This window comes from Schistocerca americana, chromosome 2 (genome assembly GCF_021461395.2).
Source record: "Schistocerca americana isolate TAMUIC-IGC-003095 chromosome 2, iqSchAmer2.1, whole genome shotgun sequence".
Classification (NCBI taxonomy): domain Eukaryota; kingdom Metazoa; phylum Arthropoda; class Insecta; order Orthoptera; family Acrididae; genus Schistocerca; species Schistocerca americana.
The window spans coordinates 255962828-255983224 of NC_060120.1; the positions used below are offsets into that span (position 1 = coordinate 255962828).

Here is a 20397-nt window from a genome sequence, read left to right on the forward strand (position 1 = left end):
GTGTCAGGAAGTAGTTTCTGAAAGTATCTGTATGGAGTGTAGCCATGTATGGAAGTGATACATTGACAATAAATAGCATGGACAAGAAGAGAATAGAAGCTTTTGAAATGTGGTGCTACAGAAGAATACTGAAGATAGATAGGTAGTCCAAATAACTAATGCGTAGGTATTGAACAGAATTGAGGAGGAGAGAAATTTGTGGCACAACTTGACTAGAAGAAGGGATCGGTTGGTAGGACATGTTCTGAGGAATCAAGGGATCACCAATTTAGTATCGGAGGGCAATGTGGAGGGTAAAAATTGTAGAGGGAGACCAAGAGATGAATACACTAGACAGATTCAGAAGGATGTAGGTTGCAGTAGGTACTGGGAGATGAAGAAGCTTGCACAGGATAGGGTAGCACGGAGAGCTGCATCAAACCAGTCTCTGTACTGAAGACCACAACAACAACAATGTATTCTGACCAAACAGAATTATAAACTATTTTAAGACATACAGTATACACCAAAAATTGTTAACATTATATCTAATCAATCCTTTTTCCATTTACTGATTTCTACATTTGATAATACAAGAAGAAATAACATAAACAAAAAGAAATGGTTTACAATAATTTATATTGTCAGTTCCTTTTTCTGCTTACTATCTAAGACGTCTGTGGTATTGCTATTTTTAATAATAATAATAATCACTATATCATGAACATCATTTGCAAATCTCCTGCCATTTCTTCATTCCTGGTACTCCTCCCAAAATATATCAAAATTTCTGAGCTTTCCATAGCTCTGGATAACCAACAAATTTTGAATCCTTTCATAATAACGTTCTTGTGATTCTGCTCCAAACAATAATGATTCACTGGCCCAATATGGATACAGTGGAACTTCAATTTTACATTTTTCGCGATTCTACACAATAAATTATTAACCCTCGTGAAAAACCCATACAATCAATGCTAAAAATTCCTTCATTTTACATTTCTTCCTAGTAAGGTTTACCTCAATTTTAAGTTCTTACTTGATGCCTCACTTTCCCGTTTTCTTCATATTGACATTTGATGTTACTGAACAAGTTATCAGTGGCACAGAGGGTAGATGGATCACACCACAGGGGGTGGCAGAGTTGAGCAAATATTTTAGGCCACTGCAGGGAGGGGAGATGTGAGAAAGGAAATGCTGATGTACTCCATGATCGGTGTTGCCAAACAACTTACAACATTTAGCTTCGCTGCACAATTATGATATGACTACTGCTAGGTTGCAGCGGTAATGGAAAAACAAAACGGACGTTGTAAAGTGGCAATGCATTCTGAAGGGGCCCACCTACTACCTTTTCTTGTGCCACTTATAACTCAGTCTCATCTTTTTGCACATATCCAATGTACTTTATTGAGCAACAATATCAATCATCAAACTTCTAAATTCAAACACTGAGTTTCAAAGAATATGCTCCGTCACAATCGAGGAAACGTCACCTATTTCCAACTAGCGAACGCTTATTGGCTGGCAACTTGTTAAGTCAACCAATAGCCAGCACAGCCATCACACCACAATAACACACGTAAAATGAGCTCGCCTACTAGATATGTGGAGAGAGGGAGTGACCCTTGAGCGACAGGAGTGCTGGTAGGGGTGAAATCACTTTTTAAAATGCTGAAAATACACTTTTCATGCAGATCATGTGCTATGACAGAGATTTCACCCAGAAATAGAAGCGATAGCACATTTTAAGGACTTTCAAGTTAAAATCTGACATGATACAGTTGCAACTACAACATACGCTACTCATATACATACTTTACACCCTACATTGTAGATCATAAAGATTAGCAGTAGTGATAGAGGGTATGAAGTGAAACTGTAGCACCTGAGCTTTCTTTCAAATTTACATTTTACACAGCGTACACTAATTCACTGAGCCGACTTCTAATAAGCCTGCAACATCAGTTGGGGAAGTAAACTCAGGTTTTAATGTCTCTGTTTCTTTCATCTAGCTTAAAATAACACTTTAATGGTGGTGAGCATATGAAGTGTGGCTCATAAGAATAGTGTTAAACAGCAGCAGCAATGGTGACAAAGTATGTCATTAAGTAGATGTCTGCATTTATGCTTATGGTTTAACCACTTAGCTGCTGTAATGTTTTTGGCTTAATTCAACATGTTCATCAATTTTTCCTTTTTTCTGGGTGAGCACAAAGGATATTTTCTCAAAAACATGTGATTTCGATGAATAATTTGTGGCTGTGACATGCCACAAAACAGCTCGATTACCTTGTACTCTGATACCAATTTCAATTTTTGATGAGTTTTTACTTGCTGCTACACATCTGATTAAACTCATTACCACAAATTATTGTATAAAAATTGTATTGTACATTTAATTTCCTTTACTTAGTCAGATTATATATGAAGTAGTAGAGAGGATTGAGATTTTCAATCATATATGCCAATTACATGTAGTTTTGCTCATATTTTCGGGGGTTTTAAACATTTGCCTTGGTTCTGCATTTTCCTCAATTTTGCTTTTTTTTTAAAGTCTGGACCACACAAAAACATAAAATAAAGGTTTCACTGTACTGGCGGTTTCTTTAAACTCCCTCCTGGAGCGATAGTATGGTCTGATTGAAAAATCCACTCGCTGTGAAGTTGTCGCAGGAGATTCTCCAAAGGTCTATTCATAACAACAGGCACTTCTTGAAGTTTTAAGGTCATGCTGCCAGCAATTATTACCATGCCTGTGTCATTATTTGCTATTAGACACTCAACATTCGGGGTAACGGCCCCCCTGCTGCAAGACCCCAGCACACGCATTTTCCTTCAGTAAAGGAAAGAGTCTGGTATTCTAATAAAAATAAGCCTCAACCAATCTAACATCAGATCACTTTGTCACAACCCCTTCCTCGACTTCTAAAGAAACATCCTGCAAGCAGTTTTTTTTTGCTATCATTTTACTGTAAAGAATGACACATGGGAGAAGCTTTCTTGGATCTGCTAGCACACCCAGCATTACTGTTATTCTGGGCTTTTGATTGCGGCAACTCCTTCACATCGACAGTAGAATCTGAAATAGTGGAGTCCGATTGGCGTTGTCCATTTGGGCCAGCAAACAGTCGTGCCGATTCATCAGATAGATAATAGGGTGGTAGTAGTCTTTTGTCAAATGTCATGTGAAGTCGCTGAGCTACATTCTCCTGCATCGTTATGTAAGCCTCACTCTCTTCATTATACTCACGCATCAGCCACTGCTTGATTTAACTTCTGCAACATATACAGTTGCCCCCCCCCCCCCCCCCCCCATGAACCATGGATCTTGCCGTTGGTGGGGAGGCTTGCATGCCTCAACGATACAGATAGCCGTACCATAGGTGCAACCACAAAGGAAGGGTATCTGTTGAGAGGCCAGACAAACGTGTGGTTCCTGAAGAGGGGCAGCAGCATTTTCAATAGTTGCAGGAGCAACAGTCTGGATGATTGACTGATCTGGCCTTGTAACACTAACCAAAACGGCCTTGCTGTGCTGATACTGCGAACGGCTGAAAGCAAGGGGAAACTACAGGCGTAATTTTTCCCGAGGGCATGCAGCTTTACTGTATGATTAAATGATGATGGTCTCCTCTTGGGTAAAATATTCCGGAGGTAAAATAGTCCCCCATTCGGATTTCCGGGCGGGGACTACTCAAGAGGCTGTTGTTATCAGGAGAAAGAAAACTGGCATTCTACGGATCGGAGCGTGGAATGTCAGATCCCTTAATCGGGCAGGTAGGTTAGAAAATTTAAAAATGGAAATGGATAGGTTAAAGTTAGATATAGTGGGAATTAGTGAAGTTCGGTGGCAGGAGGAACAAGACTTTTGGTCAGGTGAATACAGGGATATAAATACAAAATCAAATAGAGGTAATGCAGGAGTAGGTTTAATAATGAATAAAAAAAAAATAGGAGTGTGGGTAAGCTACTACAAACGGCATAGTGAACGCATTATTGTGACCAAGATAGACACGAAGCCCACGCCTACAACAGTAGTACAAGTTTATATGCCAACTAGCTCTGCAGATGATGAAGAAATTGATGAAATGTATGATGAGATAAAAGAAATTAATCAGGTAGTGAAGGGAGACAAAAATTTAATAGTCATGGGTGACTGGAATTCGACAGTAGGAAAAGGAAGAGAAGGAAATGTAGTAGGTGAATATCAATTGGGGCTAAGAAATGTAAGAGGAAGCCGCCTGGTAGAATTTTGCACAGAGCATAACTTAATCATAGCTAACACTTGGTTCAAGAATCATGAAAGAAGGTTGTATACATGTAAGAACCCTGGAGATACAAGAAGGTTTCAGATAGATTATATAATGGTAAGACAGAGATTTAGGAACCAGGTTTTAAATTGTAAGGCATTTCCAGGGGCAGATGTGGACTCTGACCAAAATCTATTGGTTATGAACTGTAGATTAAAACTGAAGAAATCTGCAAAAAGATGGGAATTTAAGGAGATGGGACCTGGATAAACTGAAGGAACCATAGGTTGTACAGAGTTTCAGGGAGAGCATAAGTGAACAATTGACAGGAATGGGGGAAAGGAATACAGTAGGGGAATGGGTAGCTTTGAGGAATGAAATAGTGAAGGCAGCAGAGGATCAAGTAGGTAAAAAGACAAGAGCTAGTAGAAATCCTTGGGTAACAGAAGAGATGCTGAATTTAATTGATGAAAGGGGAAAATACAAAAATGCAGTAAGTGAAGCATGCAAAAAAGGAATACAAACGTCTCAAACACAGACCGACAGGAAGTGCAAAATGGTTAAGCAGGGATGGCTAGAGGACAAACGTAGGGAGGGGTAATATAGATAATGCCTACAGGAAAATTAAAGAGACCTTTGGAGAAAAGAGAACCACTTGTATGAATATCAAGAGCTCAGATGGAAAACCGGTTCTAAGCAAAGAAGGGAAAGCAGAAAAGTGGAAGAAGTATACAGGGTGTTACAAAAAGGTACGGCCAAACTTTCAGGAAACATTCCTCACACACTAATAAAGAAAAGATGTTATGTGGACATGTGTCCGGAAACACTTAATTTCCATGTTAGAGCACATTTTAGTTTCATCAGTATGTACTGTACTTCCTCGATTCACCGCCAGTTGGCCCAATTGAAGGAAGGTAAAGTTGACTTCGGTGCTTGTGTTGACATGCGACTCATTGCTCTACAGTACTAGCATCAAGCACATCAGTACGTAGCATCAACAGGTTAGTGTTCAGCACAAACGTGGTTTTGCAGTCCGTGCAATGTTTACAAATGCAGAGTTGGCAAATGCCCATTTGATGTATGGATTAGCACGGCACAATAGCTGTGGCACAGTACGTTTGTATCGAGACAGATTTCCAGAACGAAGGTGTCCCGACAGGAAGACGTTCGAAGCAATTGATCGGTGGCTTAGGGAACGCGGAACATTCCAGCCTATGACTCGTAACTGGGGAATACCTAGAACGACGAGGACACCTGCAATGGACGAGGCAATCCTTCGTGCAGTTGATGATAACCCTAATGTCAGTGTCAGAGAAGTTGGTGCTGTACAAGGTAACGTTGACCACGTCACTGTATGGAGAGTGCTACGGGAGAACCAGTTGTTTCCGTACCATGTACAGCATGTGCAGGCACTATCAGCAGCTGATTGGCCTCCACAGGTACACTTCTGCAAATAGTTCATCCAACAATGTGTCAATCCTCATTTCAGTGCAAATGTTCTCTTTACGGATGAGGCTTCATTCCAACGTCATCAAATTGTAAATTTTCACAATCAACATGTGGGGGCTGACGAGAATCCGCACGCAATTGTGCAATCACGCCATCAACACAGATTTTCTGTGAACGTTTGGGCAGGCATTGTTGGTGATGTCTTGATTGGGCCCCATGTTCTTCCACCTACGCTCAATGGAGCACATTATCATGATTTCATATGGGATACTCTACCTGTGCTGCTAGAACATGTGCCTTTACAAGTACAACACAACATGTGGTTCATGCACGATGGAGTTCCTGCACATTTCAGTTGAAGTGTTCGTACGCTTCTCAACGACAGATTCGGTTACCGATGGATTGGTAGAGGCGGACCAATTCCATGGCCTCCATGCTCTGCTGGCCTCAACCCTCTTGACTTTCATTTATGGGGGCATTTGAAAGCTCTTGTCTACGCAACCCCGGTACCAAATGTAGAGACTCTTCGTGCTCATATTGTGGACGGCTGTGATACAATGCGCCATTCTCCAGTGCTGCATCAGCGCATCGGGGATTCCATGCGACGGAGGGTGGATGCATGTATCCTCGCTAACGGAGGACATTTTGAACATTTCCTGTAACAAAGTGTTTGAAGTCACGCTGGTACGTTCTGTTGCTGTGTGTTTCCATTCCATGATTAATGTGAATTGAAGAGAAGTAATAAAATGAGCTCTAACATGGAAAGTAAGCGTTTCTGGACACATGTCCACATAACATATTTTCTTACTTTGTGTGTGAGGAATGTTTCCTGAAAGTTTGGCCGTACCTTTTTGTAACACCCTGTATAGAGGGTCTATACAGGGGCGATGTTCTTGAGGACATTATTATGCAAATTTGCAAGTAGAAACTGTCGCTACCTATATGTATCTGCAGTATCATTTTCCAACCATTTTCATTGCAGCCAATTAAAGAAAAGGAAAAGAAAATCTAGTTCGAAACAGACAAGATACTCATGGATACAAAAGTTGAATATTCACTGGATTTTGTAAAATGAGAGTCCTTAGTTTGGCAAAAGTGATCACATAGTACTAGGGAATGACACTTTACAAATATTAAACAGGGAAATTGGACAAGATCCTGTATTTAAGAAGATGTAACACGGCTCAACGAAAGAGAACTTGCAATATTTAAACCATTTTAAGAATCTTGGCAAAATGCAGTAAAAGACTGTAAAAACTTGAGAAAAATCTATTACCTTAATCCATACTTCCTGAAATTTAGTGTTAAAATACAAATAAATGTTTTTCCTTTATCGCAATTTAATTACAATATTTTATGTGCCTTTTTACACACAAAAATACTGACAAGCCCGGAATTGAATATCAGATTTACCGGATAATGAGTACAAACAGTGGCCTTTTTTCAGCGCATAGCTAAATATATGAAACACACATTGAACGCATTATCATAGCCAAGATAAGACACGAACACCACACCCACCACAGTAGAACAGGTTTATATGCAACTAGCTCTGCACATGAGGAAGAGATTCAAGAAAATGTGATGAGATAAAAGAAATTATTCAGTTAGTTAAGGGAGATGAAAATTTAATTGTGATGGGGGATAGGAATTCAACAGGAGGAAAAGGAAGAGAAGGAAAAATACTTGGTGAATGAGGAATGGGGAAAGGAATAAAATAGAAAGCACCCTGGTAGAATTTTGTACAGAGGATATTTCATCTGCACTATATTTAAAATTAGGACTATCATTGACAAATACTTAAACTAACTAAAACTAAGACCAACAGACACACACACACACACACACACACACACACACACACACACACACCGCCATGCTCGAGGGAGGACTCGATCTTCCGGTGGAACGGGCCGCGCAATCTGTGACATGGCGTCCCTAGACTGCGTGGCCGCTCCGCACGGCTGAACCCAATTTCTGTTCTTGTGCCTGTATGTACAATAACATCCAAAATATCCCATTCTGACAGTCACACAGTACAAATATCTTTATTCTGAACCTACTTCGTTTGGTTGGAATAAACTGCTAATAGTCCTTTTAACAGCAAGAGACTTGCATCTATATAAAGTTTGCGATGTGGAGGAAATGAATTACGAAATGTCTTACGAATTTTGTCAATGATCGTCCTAATTTTAAATAGACTGTCACCTCTAGAACTCGCAGAGTTACCACTGAAGTGTAGCATTCTCAGAAGCAGACAAAAACAATCTCGGGACGTAACTTAGTTGAAAACTAGCGTGCTCAAAAGTGTATCTCTGGACCAATAATCACAAAATTTTAACTTCTTACCTTACACCATTAGATAGCAATAGCAACAAAACAATACATTTCCTCAAATAGAGTGTCTTTCCACTTTGACAGTCGAGAATTCACAGATTCTGTAGTATTTTCTCTGGTGTAAATGAAAAAACAATTTATTTTGTCTGCAATAAGTTGCAACAGTTCTTCAGACATAAATATCACAAAAAATGAAAGAATGCTTGGGTCAGTATCTAGTTGATATTTGTGTCCTGAACTCGAGTAATCAAAGTAACGGTTTAACAACTGGAAATCGATTTCTTTCCAGTCAAACATGTCACTTAGGCACGCTCTTTTCTGAACCATTTCACTGCCACTCTATAATTCCTTGTATTAAGAGGAAGTGCTGACTGTAACTCTTCCTCTCCCCTCTGATGCCAAGGGATGAGGACTACAGTTTCGAGATTCTGTTGAAGACTAATCATTACTAGCAACATCAGATAATTCACACTCACTGTTGCTCCTAGTGAGCATATCCAGGATCTCTTTACCTGTACAATACGGCGATGTGACATTTCTCCCGTAGAAAACAAGAAAACACGGGAAGCAAATTCGAATTCTGAAAAGAGGGGACACAGCAAACAAACACATACACACTGTCAAACTATACAGTCAGACCACTGAACAGCTACTGGAAGAGCAGGGTGGAATGACAGCTCTGTCTGTCATGCTCAAGTAGCTGTGACTCAGTGCACCTAAACTCGTCCCTATAGGTGGAAAGGCCAGTGTCACACTAAGCGTCAACACATCCTTAGCACTGCAGGGAAAGCCGGGGGCCGAGATTAAACAAGTCGAGCGCGCCAGGGGAACGGCGAGGCATGACGAGTTAACACGTCCCTAGCAGTCAAAGGGTTATTACATTCACCTCTAAATGATATTGTACTTTTCACAGTACAACTGTTTTACAGTTCACAACAAATGTTCGAGTATCCCCTCATCAACTTTAATGCATACTCTTGGGAGAACATGTTGTGTTGCTTGGCTGAGTGCCTCTGCACATTCCTTAATAAGGGCGGCATCGTCTATGATGTGACCAAGCGTCTCATCTCACGAATTCACATTTTGTTCGTATTCCTCTCTGATTTCATCCAACCCCACAAACAAAAACCTAATGCCATAAGGTCTTGAAATCTTTGTGGCAAATTAATTGTAATTGTACTGCCATAAACAAACCAGCAATAAGGTAATGTGCATTCTTGTCATATCTCTGACCTCGATCACTCCACCTGGGACACATTGTATTGCGTGCAATAAAAATTTCTATGATCCCACTGCATACCTTAAACGTAAAGTCGAAATGGCAGTGATTGTGGTATTTTCTCCGTTTTAAAGATGGAATAAAACAATACACTGCAAGTATCATCATTACCTGGGCTGTGTTTCAGAACAACTCGATTAGGAAATGAAACTAAATGATTAACAGTAAAATCCATAAATTTATGCCAAACAATATGACATGAAAATAAATATAATAAACATGAAAGTAAAACTTACATTTGTTGTTCGAATGCTGTTCTGAGCTGGAGTATCAGTCTGGCAATTGTAAGGATCTGGATTTTCTTCAAGGTTCCTGAAAAAGATTTATAACAATTGGCACATAGACTGATTCTTATACAATGTCAGAAAATCTCAAACTTAAATTGAAAAACACAAAATTATGACTGTGCTTCAAGCTGCCAATTATGTTGCTAATTGGTTTCTGATTTACAAGGCCACCTGGAAAGAACAGATTTACGTCATCAAAGATGGTAGTATAGATAGATTTTTAAAACAGATACAGTACAACAGAAATATTTGTCCGGTTTCCAAACACAGAACATCACAATAGCAACAAATACCCCACTAAAGCACCAGATCAAATACAGAGGATGGGCACATGCGATAAACAGCTACACTGCAAGTTAAAATTTGTTCTGAAATTAAATTAAAAATTAGAAAACACAGCTGAATATCTAGTACTTGATTATTTCTAAGATTCTGCTGTCAGGGGGAGGAGGGGCAAAAGTGGAGAGGGGGAGGGCAACAGGGAAGAGTGTGGTGGGAGGGAGGGAGGGAGGGGGAGGGGGAGGGGGGAGGGGGAGGGGGGGAGAGAGAGAGAGAGAGAGAGAGAGAGAGAGAGAGAGAGAGAGAATAAGTAAGGAAAATGATCCAGAAATAATAATTCATAAATGATCAAGATCAATTTTTTCATCACAGCTAGTAATGGTATGATTGTAATTGATGGGTGAGAAATGAGATTTAATATTAAAAGAAATCACAGTGTCCATGAAACCAACAGCTAAACAAACGCTTTCAGTAGAGTTGTGGGAGGGTGGGAGTGCCAAACTGTGGACTGTTCCTCGTTTCCAGCATATGGAACAGTGTCTCAAATACTGGAGTGGCCCAAAGACTTTTTAAGTACGAGAAGCCAATAAGCTGGCTTGAACAGTCAAGTGTTTATCAGAGACAAAGGAATCATCAGGAGTGACCCAAGGAAGTAAGATAGGACCACTTTCTATCTCTACATAAATAAATGATCTAACAGGTAGGATGAGCAGCTATGTGCAACTGCTGGTGATGCAATAGTGTGCGGGAAAGTGTCATTTTTGAGTGACTGTAGGAGGACACAGGATGAGTTCGGCAGAATTTCTATTTGGTGTGATGAATGGCAGTTTGTTCTAAATAAAGGTTGAGTACAGTATAACCTTAGTGGAGACAGTCAAGGCCAGGGTGACAATGGGTGACAGTATTTAAGTAACTCTTCAGGCTTTCCCGGCGATCTAATGACATCTTGGGTTGTCGGGTGTACGACGCTGATATCCGGCAGAACACCCGACAACCCAAGATGTCAGTATTTAAGTAAATGGGAGCCATTTTTCTCTCTGTCGAGAAAGTGGTAATACACCTGTTGTGGCTCAAAATTTGGTTAATGGGAAAATAAACATTTTTTAAAAACATAATAATGCAACTGGATGTAGTGTCCACACAAATCATCGACTATTTAAATGGTCTTCCCACAAATCACAAATTAGACTTTCAGAAACCTATTATTTTCCTCCATATCAATCTTGCATACTGACTGCAACGGTAACAGAGATATTTGGATCTATATGGAGGCTTACCTAGAAGCATTATTCCCGAACATGATTCATTAATGCAACAAGACAGTGTCTTGACGAGTACAAATGTAGACCAATGAGGACAATGTTGCTTTTCAGGTTTTGAACTAAATATTTGTCACACATTTAATAAGATTAACCATTTATTAATACTGACAAACAATGGTGTCCATGTGAAATATGGAAAAGCGAAATTCCACTTTCACTGCTTGTTCCCGTTGCACATTCCATCTCTCATCAACAATACATGTTGCTGAACACTTTACCACTTATTCTACAGCCCCCACTACCTCTCTACATTTCTTTCACAACAGTGATTAAAAGCAGCAATTAGCATATTTCTTTTAACAATAATATTTACTGCTGTCAAATTCTCACTTAAAATCTTTATTGGCTAAAATGGTTTTGATTGATAAGTCATTTTTAATAGCCTATGGATAACTCTCTTGCCTGAAGACTGGATTAAAATTTGCAGGGAGTCCCCATGTGCGTGGGGCTTCTAGACACGACTTCCTGCAAATTTTGATGCCTTCTTAATCCAAGAGCTACCCATCAGCTATTCAAAATGAATCATAAATCGAAACTGGTTTAGCCAATTCCAATTTTTCTTCATGTATACCGAGATCTTCGAAAATTTAGATCGATGTTAAACTAATATAAGAGCTCACACCTGGCCTTTTATTTATGTTTTACTTATGTGATAAAATATGCTGCTCTCTCTCTCTCTCTCTCTCTCTCTCTCTCTCTCTCTCTCTCTCTTTCTCTCTCTCGTGTGCGCCCACACAAATACAAACACAAGCGCGCATACGTACACCCAAAACAAGAGGTGCGAGGAATGGAAAAACAAGAAGTTTCATTTAAACAATTTGTACCATAAAATGGGGTGAAAACTGAAAAACTTTAAAACAATAGAAACTACACAGCATCATAATAAAATTTGGAAACCAGTGCGTCCATCGGCAGTATTGCCCTTGAGGAACATATTGATGATCACTTTGTGTTTCAATAGTGGCTACCCTGGCTTCTAGAGCACTGTAAATATGTGGGCAGGGATTCCCATGTTCCGAAAACTTGGTATACAGTGGTGTGTGGTCCGGAGTTGTGTATCATCAAAATCAGTGCTTCTACCAAGAAATGTGTTCCTAATTCAGGTCCTCCTTAGTTTTTGGTGAGTATTAAATATATTTCTTGATTTCATTTTATTTTGCTCGAACGAACACACTTTTTTTTAAAAAATGGGGTGAATAGGATCAGTATAAAATAACACTATTATCGGGCTTACATTTGGTTATGGGATATTACCTGCCTGTGTTTTGAATGTTTCGTTCTATTTAATTTCCAGGCTGATTAAAATGCCCAGAAATTACAGTCCTGATCCTCGTGAGAAATCCTACACAAAGAGAAGCAAGGATGAATTAGCCCAAGCCATTGCTGCTGTTAAATGAGGGAGCAGCATTAGGCAAGCTGCCAGAAATTTCAGCATTCCATACACAGTTCTCCACCGACATTTGAGGAATAAGAATGTGCACCCCCAAGGGGGACAAACTGCACTCTTCGCAGATGAAGAGGCGTTGATTGCAGACAGGCTCGCTATTTGTGCCGAGTGGGGCTATCCCTTTGGCGTGTTGAGTCTGTGATTGTTTGTCAATGGATTCTTGGACCGGAGAGGTAAAGTTGTAAGAAAATTCAAAAATAATTTTCCTGGTCACAAATTCACTGTTAGCGCTTTGAAGAAACAAAAAGAAAAATTAAGTCTAAGACTGCACCAGAACATAAAAAGAGCATGTGCTTCTGTGTCGAGAGCTGTCCTGCGGGAATATTTTGATCATTTAAAGAAGGAAATTAAAGATGTTTCCCCAAGTAATATTGTGAATTTCGATGAAACGAACTTAGCAGATGATATGGGACATGCGAAAGTGATTACGAAAAGAGGATTAAAATATCCTGAGAGAGTCATGAATACCTCCAAAGCACCAACGTCAATTATGTTTGCTGCTGGAACAAATGAAAAACTGCTGCCTTTGTATGTTGTTTATCACTCAAAGCACTTGTATGCTTCATGGATGGATGGTGCTCCCGAAGACACCAGATTTAATAGAAGTGAAAGTGGGTGGTTTGAGGTTCAGTGTTTTGATGACTGATTACCACAATCGTTTTGCCTTATTATAGGAAGTTAGAAGGCCCACAAATTTTAATCGGTGACAACCTTTCCACTTATCTTTCAGTAGCTTCAGTCAAGGCTTGTGAAGAGAATGGTGTAAGAATTATTTTTCTTCCTAAAAACTCTACGCATCTCACTCAGCCTCTTGACGTGGCATTTTTCATACACTGAAGACCAGCTGCGAAGCATTCTCCAAAAATGGAAGTCGGGTTCTGGTCATAAGGAGACCACCATTCCAAAGGATATGTTCCCCCGATTACTACACCAGCTAGTAAGGGCTCTGGAAGTAAATGCCAAAAGAAACATCCAGGCTGGTTTCGAGAAATGTGGGATTCTGCCATTCAATCCCGAGAGAGTAATTAGCAGAGTTCCTGGTGTTGAAGATGATGGTGAAGGACCCGCAAATCCCCAGGATGTTGATGGAGCCCTCATAGAACTGCTCCAAGAATTTCGAGGGAGCGATAAAAGGCCTGTGAGACAACGGAAAACCAGGGTTCCAGTGCAGGCTGGGGAAAGTGTGTCTGTACATGATTTCCCTGATGATGAAAAGAGTACCGCCTCAGACAAAAGTGATGATGTTTCTGGAGATAATGGCTCACCAACTCTCTCCACCAATGAATGTGAGAACCTAGGCGAGGGCACAAGCACAATCAGTGGATATGAAGTCTTTTCACCTTATGAACTTCAGCCTGGTGACTTTGTCATTGTTAGATTTGACAAAAAAAAAGGGACACAGGAGGTTCATAGGCACAATTATCACTGTAACTGAGTCAGCAATGGCTGTTAAGTGCCTTTGAAAAAGGGTTGGGAAAAAGAACACTGTCTTTGTTTTCTCAGACGTGGACAATATATGTGAGGTGAACCCAATACAAGTAGAGAGAAAGATAAAAGTCACTAACATTCAAAGGGGTCAAACCACCTATTTTGTGGATCCCATGTTTTTAGAATAAAGTGTAGTGTTATTTTAAGTTTTCTGCGTAAAATGTATTTCTTTTTTTCAATAAAATAATTATATTCGTATGTATACGTCTTTTTTCTATTTCACAATCATCTTTTACTTTTTTAAAAAATAAGTCAGTGATCCTAACCACAAAACAAGTGTCTTAATGGAATAATTTGGGAAAATACTATGACTGATCCTATTCACCCCAACCTTCATCAAAGCATTTAAAAAATTATTAAAATTCATCATAAACAATAAAGAAAAAGCCATATATTGGATTCAAAACTACAGATGAAGACACACAAAATGGCTTTTGTTTCATTGCTTTACATCAATTGGTTGAGGAGATTCACATCTTTGAACATGAAAAGTGATCCTATTCACCCCGTTTTATGATATTTATATTAATTTAACAATTAAAAAAATTGTAAATTTCTTACAGTGCCCTTGCCAAAATATTCTCTAGTGCATTCGGTACAAGCAGTGAATCAACTTCTCCACCAATTAGCTGCAAATTGCGTTCTTCCAACATGATAATTCCTCTGCGACAATCCACTGGTCCAATAATGAGTATCTGTGGAATAAAAATTGATTTACCAAACTTTTTGCCAATTACAATTGGTTTCTTACTATGGCATTACAACTACTGTAGCACAAACCTTGAATCCTGGAACAATCTGTTGGTCAAGGGCTCTTACAGGCTTGTATTCAATAGCTTTTATTTCTTGCACTCCATCACAAAGCATCAACTGCAGCACCCTCTTTGCAGATGGTTCCCATGACTCCTTTTGCTTTTCAGTCGCTTTAACATTTTCAAGTGGCACATTTCGAATTGCCTGGAGCTGTGAGTAAAATGATTTTGCAATGTCGCACATTGATTCAACCTGAAACAAGTAATTTTATCTCCTTACTTGCAAAGATTATCTGAAACACTATTTATGAATCACAGCTGCAGAACTGGGCAATAACTAACAACAACTAAAATTAGAAGGGACAGGAAGGCCGGTCAATACTACCTTCATAAGATGAAACTTCCAGAATTCCCAACAGAAATACATAACTACGAAAGAAAGTATAAAATAATAGTCCAACTTTTTCAAACTTGATGATCCTTCATCGGTGATGGAAAAGGAGGGTGTGGGGGGGGGGGGGGGTCACTCAGACCCTAGACTGAAATGAAACTCATTTCTGTGAGGACTAGAGGGGCAAAGATAAAGGAAAAGGTGTCAAGAGACAACAGAAGGAGAAAAGCAGTACATTACTAATAACTGTCAGCTTCAGTTATCCAGAATTATACATCAGAAAAAGCGAGAAGTAAATACTGATTGAAGAGGAAAATAGAAAATGGAAACTGGAAAGAATAATTCAGTAAAGAAACAGAAAGGGAGTAAGAAGAGAAAAGTGAGATAAGAGGATGTTGTAAGTGACAGGGGCAAACAGAAGTGGATGGGGAAGAAAAATGAGTAAATAACAAAACAAGAAATGGTTCTAGGAAAATGATATAAGAAGAGGATTGGAAGGGGGAGAATTATGCTAATGGGAGATGTGTCCATGTTGGTGACAAGATGAGGAAGATATGTTGGGAGAGGTAGTTCCCATCTCTGGAGTTTGAGATGAACTCATGATGAGTGGCAGAATCTAAATGGCCGCTCAGCAACAAGTATCAGATGTTGTGAAGGCAGACAGTTCTGTAAATTTCCATGATGAATTTTCACTCTGCAGTGAAATGTGCCCTGATATGAAACTTCCTGGCAGATTAAAACAGTGACTGGATCGAGATTCAAACTTGGGACTTGCCTTTCGCAGACAACTGCTACCATCTCTGACCTCAAACTCTAACTGCCACTTTTCACTTCATCTTTGCCTATTTTCTTCCTCACAAAGGGTGAGTTCATCTTAACCTAGAATCTGACTAACTGCTCAGACTGCACTTTCCAAACATTCCAAAATTAGGAATATTATTTCCTTTATTTTATCTTGTAATTTCAGTGTTTTGGTTGGGAGTACTAGGAATTGTGGATCCTGAAGATACATACTGACAGGTTTTACTGTCTATTTCAATTTCAACAACGTTATTAATTTAAATGGCTGCGGTATACTAATAATATAACTATCACCATTACCAACACAATCACCACCAAAGCTGGTAGGTGATACTGGCAACTCCTGCCCTTTCACTACACATAACCAATCTCCATAGATGGGCAAAGTAGCTACAAATCAGTACACACACATATATAAGGCTGAAAACGTGCTAAGCTTTCAGATTATGTCATTCAGAGCTAACTATATTCTATGTTATGGTGGAGCGAGACACACCAATAAGAGAGATAAATGAACCAATAAGAGAGATAAATGAACTTTATTTAAACTGAATACAACAAACCAGTCATTCGGACTTGAGTACACACTATTTGGTTCCAATCCACCAATAGTAAATGATGCTGCACTAGGACACTTCTTACAATGATGACATCAGTGCAGCTGTATCACTGGAGAGTGTTAGGGCTCAGGGACGGTCCAAAAGTTAGGTCCAACTGAGGTAGGCTCACAGCTGGTTGGAGATAGATGTGGCTGGTGTGGAGATACAGCAATGCTGAAAACAATGGCTGCCTGAGAAACATGGGTGCCTATATGCCGGCGATGGAGTGCAGATGTGGCCGAGAGGAAGGGGCTGTCACCATCAGAGACATAGGTATGGTTGTCTGGAGGCAGGAGGCCACCGGGAGACTGATGGTGACAAGACCAGGTGAGACTCAGGGGTCTGCATTGAAACATAAAGTGAAGAGCCTCAGCATATGCTTGAGGAAAAGAACAGAGAAAGGGAGTGACGGCTTGATCACGGGTGATACAGCAGCAGGAGATAGTGCAGTAACAGAAGAAGGGAACTTACGCAAGAAAGGAGGAGGTAACATTGATGTCGAAAGGGCCGGCAACAGGGAGTATGGCAGCGGTGGAGGCCAGACATTTGTTGGAACGCAGTGGTGATGTTGGGAGGCAGCAGAGGACAAAGCGCACCAGAGGCATTGAGGGCAGTAGAGGAGAAGTCAGCTCCTGAAGCACTTGACCCACCATCACGGCAGTGACAGAGGCGGCTGTGAAGGAACTGGCAATGGGTTGATGGGATGTCACTGGATGCTGACAGGCTCATCCAGAAGAAGATGGGCTGTTTAGATGTCCGTTGGAAAGTGATGGGCTTGGCCACAGTAATACTGGAGCATTCGGACATTCGCTGGGAAGTGATGGGCTCAAACAGGTGACTGTCAGCCAGGAAGTGACAGGATTGGCAGAGAGTGACAACAAAGGCACTGTTCACAGTAAAGAGTGTCATGTAAGTTAGCTTCTGTAGAAGTTCATTGTTCCAATGCATTTGCTGCAGCAGCAGCAGCAATTGTGCCAATACAGCTGAGGGCTATAAGCCATTCTGAATGAGACTCATGTGTGGCAAGAGAGGGGAGAAAAGAAAAGGCAATCATCCAACATACGCACAGACAAGCGCAACTGCACTGGCAGAGCAGACAAAAGTGACTATCACTAACTGAAGGGATGAAATCCACTACTCACTGCCAAGTTTTGTGCATGGCTGACGAGGAGAGTGCACAAGACATCCGAATGGATAACTCGACACACACACACACACACACACACACACACACACACACACACACACGGATAATGCAGCCTCATCGTCAAATTTTTTATCATGGCCTAGGAAGCCACACAAAATATTCTGCTCAAGGTAGCAAGACATAAATGAACTACATTTACACTCAGACTGAATACATCAAAACAATCATTCAGATTTGAACAAATTCTACTTAGTTTCAATCCCCTCAACTCACTAGGAGATTCCTCATGAGGGTGGTGTCAGTGCAGCCACATTGGTGGAGAGCGGTAGCACTCGAGGACAGTGCAGGAGAGTGGTCCCAGCAAGGCAGAAGCTTGTAGGCAGTCAGATGCAGATGTTGCTGCTGCTGAGAGATGGTTCCCTCCTACGGATTGATGACACAACCAGCAGAGAAAGCAGTGATGGTGAGTTGCACACAAATGGGCCAAGGGTGCGGCCAATGTCAGGCTCAGCACGGCGAACTCAAACGAAAGTGAAGGCATCGACGGCTGGTATGGAGAACTCGAACGAGGCGCAGAGGAAAGACTCGAGCTGTGGCTAAGCGGAGATGTTGGAGGTCGGTGTGGATAATTCGGACTGGACACAGAGTAATTCCAAGCAAACAGCAGTAGCGGGCAAAGGGAGCTCCAACAGGAGGACTGCCAACTGCAGATGGTGCTATGGCCCATAGTGACTCCTGATGTTGAAATTGGCTCTGTTTGGGCAGGCAGTATCCTTTACAGCTGCCTGGCAGAAGAATACTTCTGTGAAGTCAGTGGAAGAATAATCTGCACCCACGATGGTAGTGTGCTAATTGTAGCGCCTCTAGTAACGGCGGCATGCAGTACTCATCTGTATTGCACACTGGTGGATCCCAGGGGGATACTACACTACAAAGGGGGACTAAACAAAAACAAAGACAGACAGACACACACACACACACACACACACACACACACACACACACCTGGCTGCTCAAGCAGCATGCTGTAGTGCCAGTACAGTGTAGTAGCCATGCAGATACGTGTGTGGTTTATCTGCCTACAAATCACTCAAAAATAATATTCTATTTATTTTATTTTTGCTCATGAACTGTTATTTCAAATGGATTGGCAATAGCAAAATGTATAGCTTGTTAGAAGTACAAGCACAGTTATTCTGGTCATTGACTGCTTAATATGAACTAACTTCAGTGTGTTAGCTATTTTTTCCTCTATCTCTAACAGTGTTCTTCCAAACATGTCACTTAATTTTCTGCCTGATATTTTCTTCACTGCATCAAAAAGTGGAATACGCCTGTCAGTATAGACTAACAATTTTGCATCCACACTTCAACAGCTGACCTGCTACCCATGGGAAAATAAGCTCTTGCTCTTGCCACATGTACTTGCCAAAGGTACTAACCAATCTAAATAATAACTCCTAATAGCTGTAATTATTATGCAAATGAAGTAAATACTGCTATACCAATACAAATACCTGCTCTTATAATCTAAGACCCTGTACATGTATATTTAATACTATTTGTTCTCTGAAGCATTTATGCAGGGGCGCACTATATTCAATTCATAATTACAGTACAGCACACCATAATATGAGCACTAATTCGTCTGGCACCACTCCTCCACAGACTTGTGTATCATACACTACTACTCCACCCCTAACCTCCCTCTTTCTCTCCTACCCACTAACCAACCTTCCCAGCAACCCCCTGCTTCATTTTTCACTCTACCCAATAGAATCTGTCAGCCCAGAAAGCAGCAGAGCCTATACAACATAGATTGTCGAGACAATGTAACTATACAACTATATGTATTTTTATTCTAGAGTTAGTTCTGAAGTAGAACATTGTCCGAAAGCTTAGCAATATATTCAGTTTTGTTTGTTTACCTGCTCAATGCCTTAAATATATCCCAGTTGATACCTTTATTCATCTCATTATTCCACAAGAACTTTCCATTGCCATATTTGAAGAAGTTGTTAATCAATATCCAAAAAGAATAGCTCCCTTGTCCTCTCTACTTCTTTCTCCTTCACAGAAAATGTTAGGCATTTCTTACCTCATCTTCAGTATTAGTAGTTCCCACAACCTTTTCTTAAAATCAGAGGAAAGCTTCCTACATGTAATGGTATATATCACTGGTTCAGCTTTTATATAAGACTTTACGTGCTGTTCCTGATGAACAACATGAACACAAACAGTGTCATGCGAAACCACAACTCAGCAGTGGCAGCAGAAACACACTTGAAGGAGAACACGCTACTTTGAACTAGATTGTGCAAGTGTGGTTTCTTATGTTAGAACCAATACTTATGCCTACCACAGTAAAGAAATCTAAAGGGAGGCTTAAGGTTTATTTACAAAAATGAATTGTAACACAAGGTACTGGTTCAATGTGACTTAGGGGAATCATGTGGACACAGAATGTACCTGAGAAACACTATTACTGAGCCCCATTAGGATGAACATTTAGGCTCAAGAGACAATGCTGCAAAAACAAACTAAGTGGATACTAGTTCCTGTGGATTTACTATCAGGATTCAAGGCA

The 20397-nt window shown here is 40.4% G+C and overlaps 1 protein-coding gene across 1 annotated transcript in view; it reads right to left on the reverse strand.

Moving 5' to 3' along the window:
* Positions 1–20397, reverse strand: part of LOC124595174 (recQ-mediated genome instability protein 1-like) — a 115467-nt gene that overhangs the window by 62160 nt on the left and 32910 nt on the right. Inside the window, exons 3-5 of the mRNA XM_047133786.1 lie at positions 14901–15125; positions 14682–14815; positions 9534–9609 (exon numbers count right to left, since the gene is read on the reverse strand). Of these exons, the coding sequence (XP_046989742.1) occupies positions 9534–9609; positions 14682–14815; positions 14901–15125 (435 nt within the window). The remainder of the gene's footprint in view (positions 1–9533; positions 9610–14681; positions 14816–14900; positions 15126–20397) is intronic.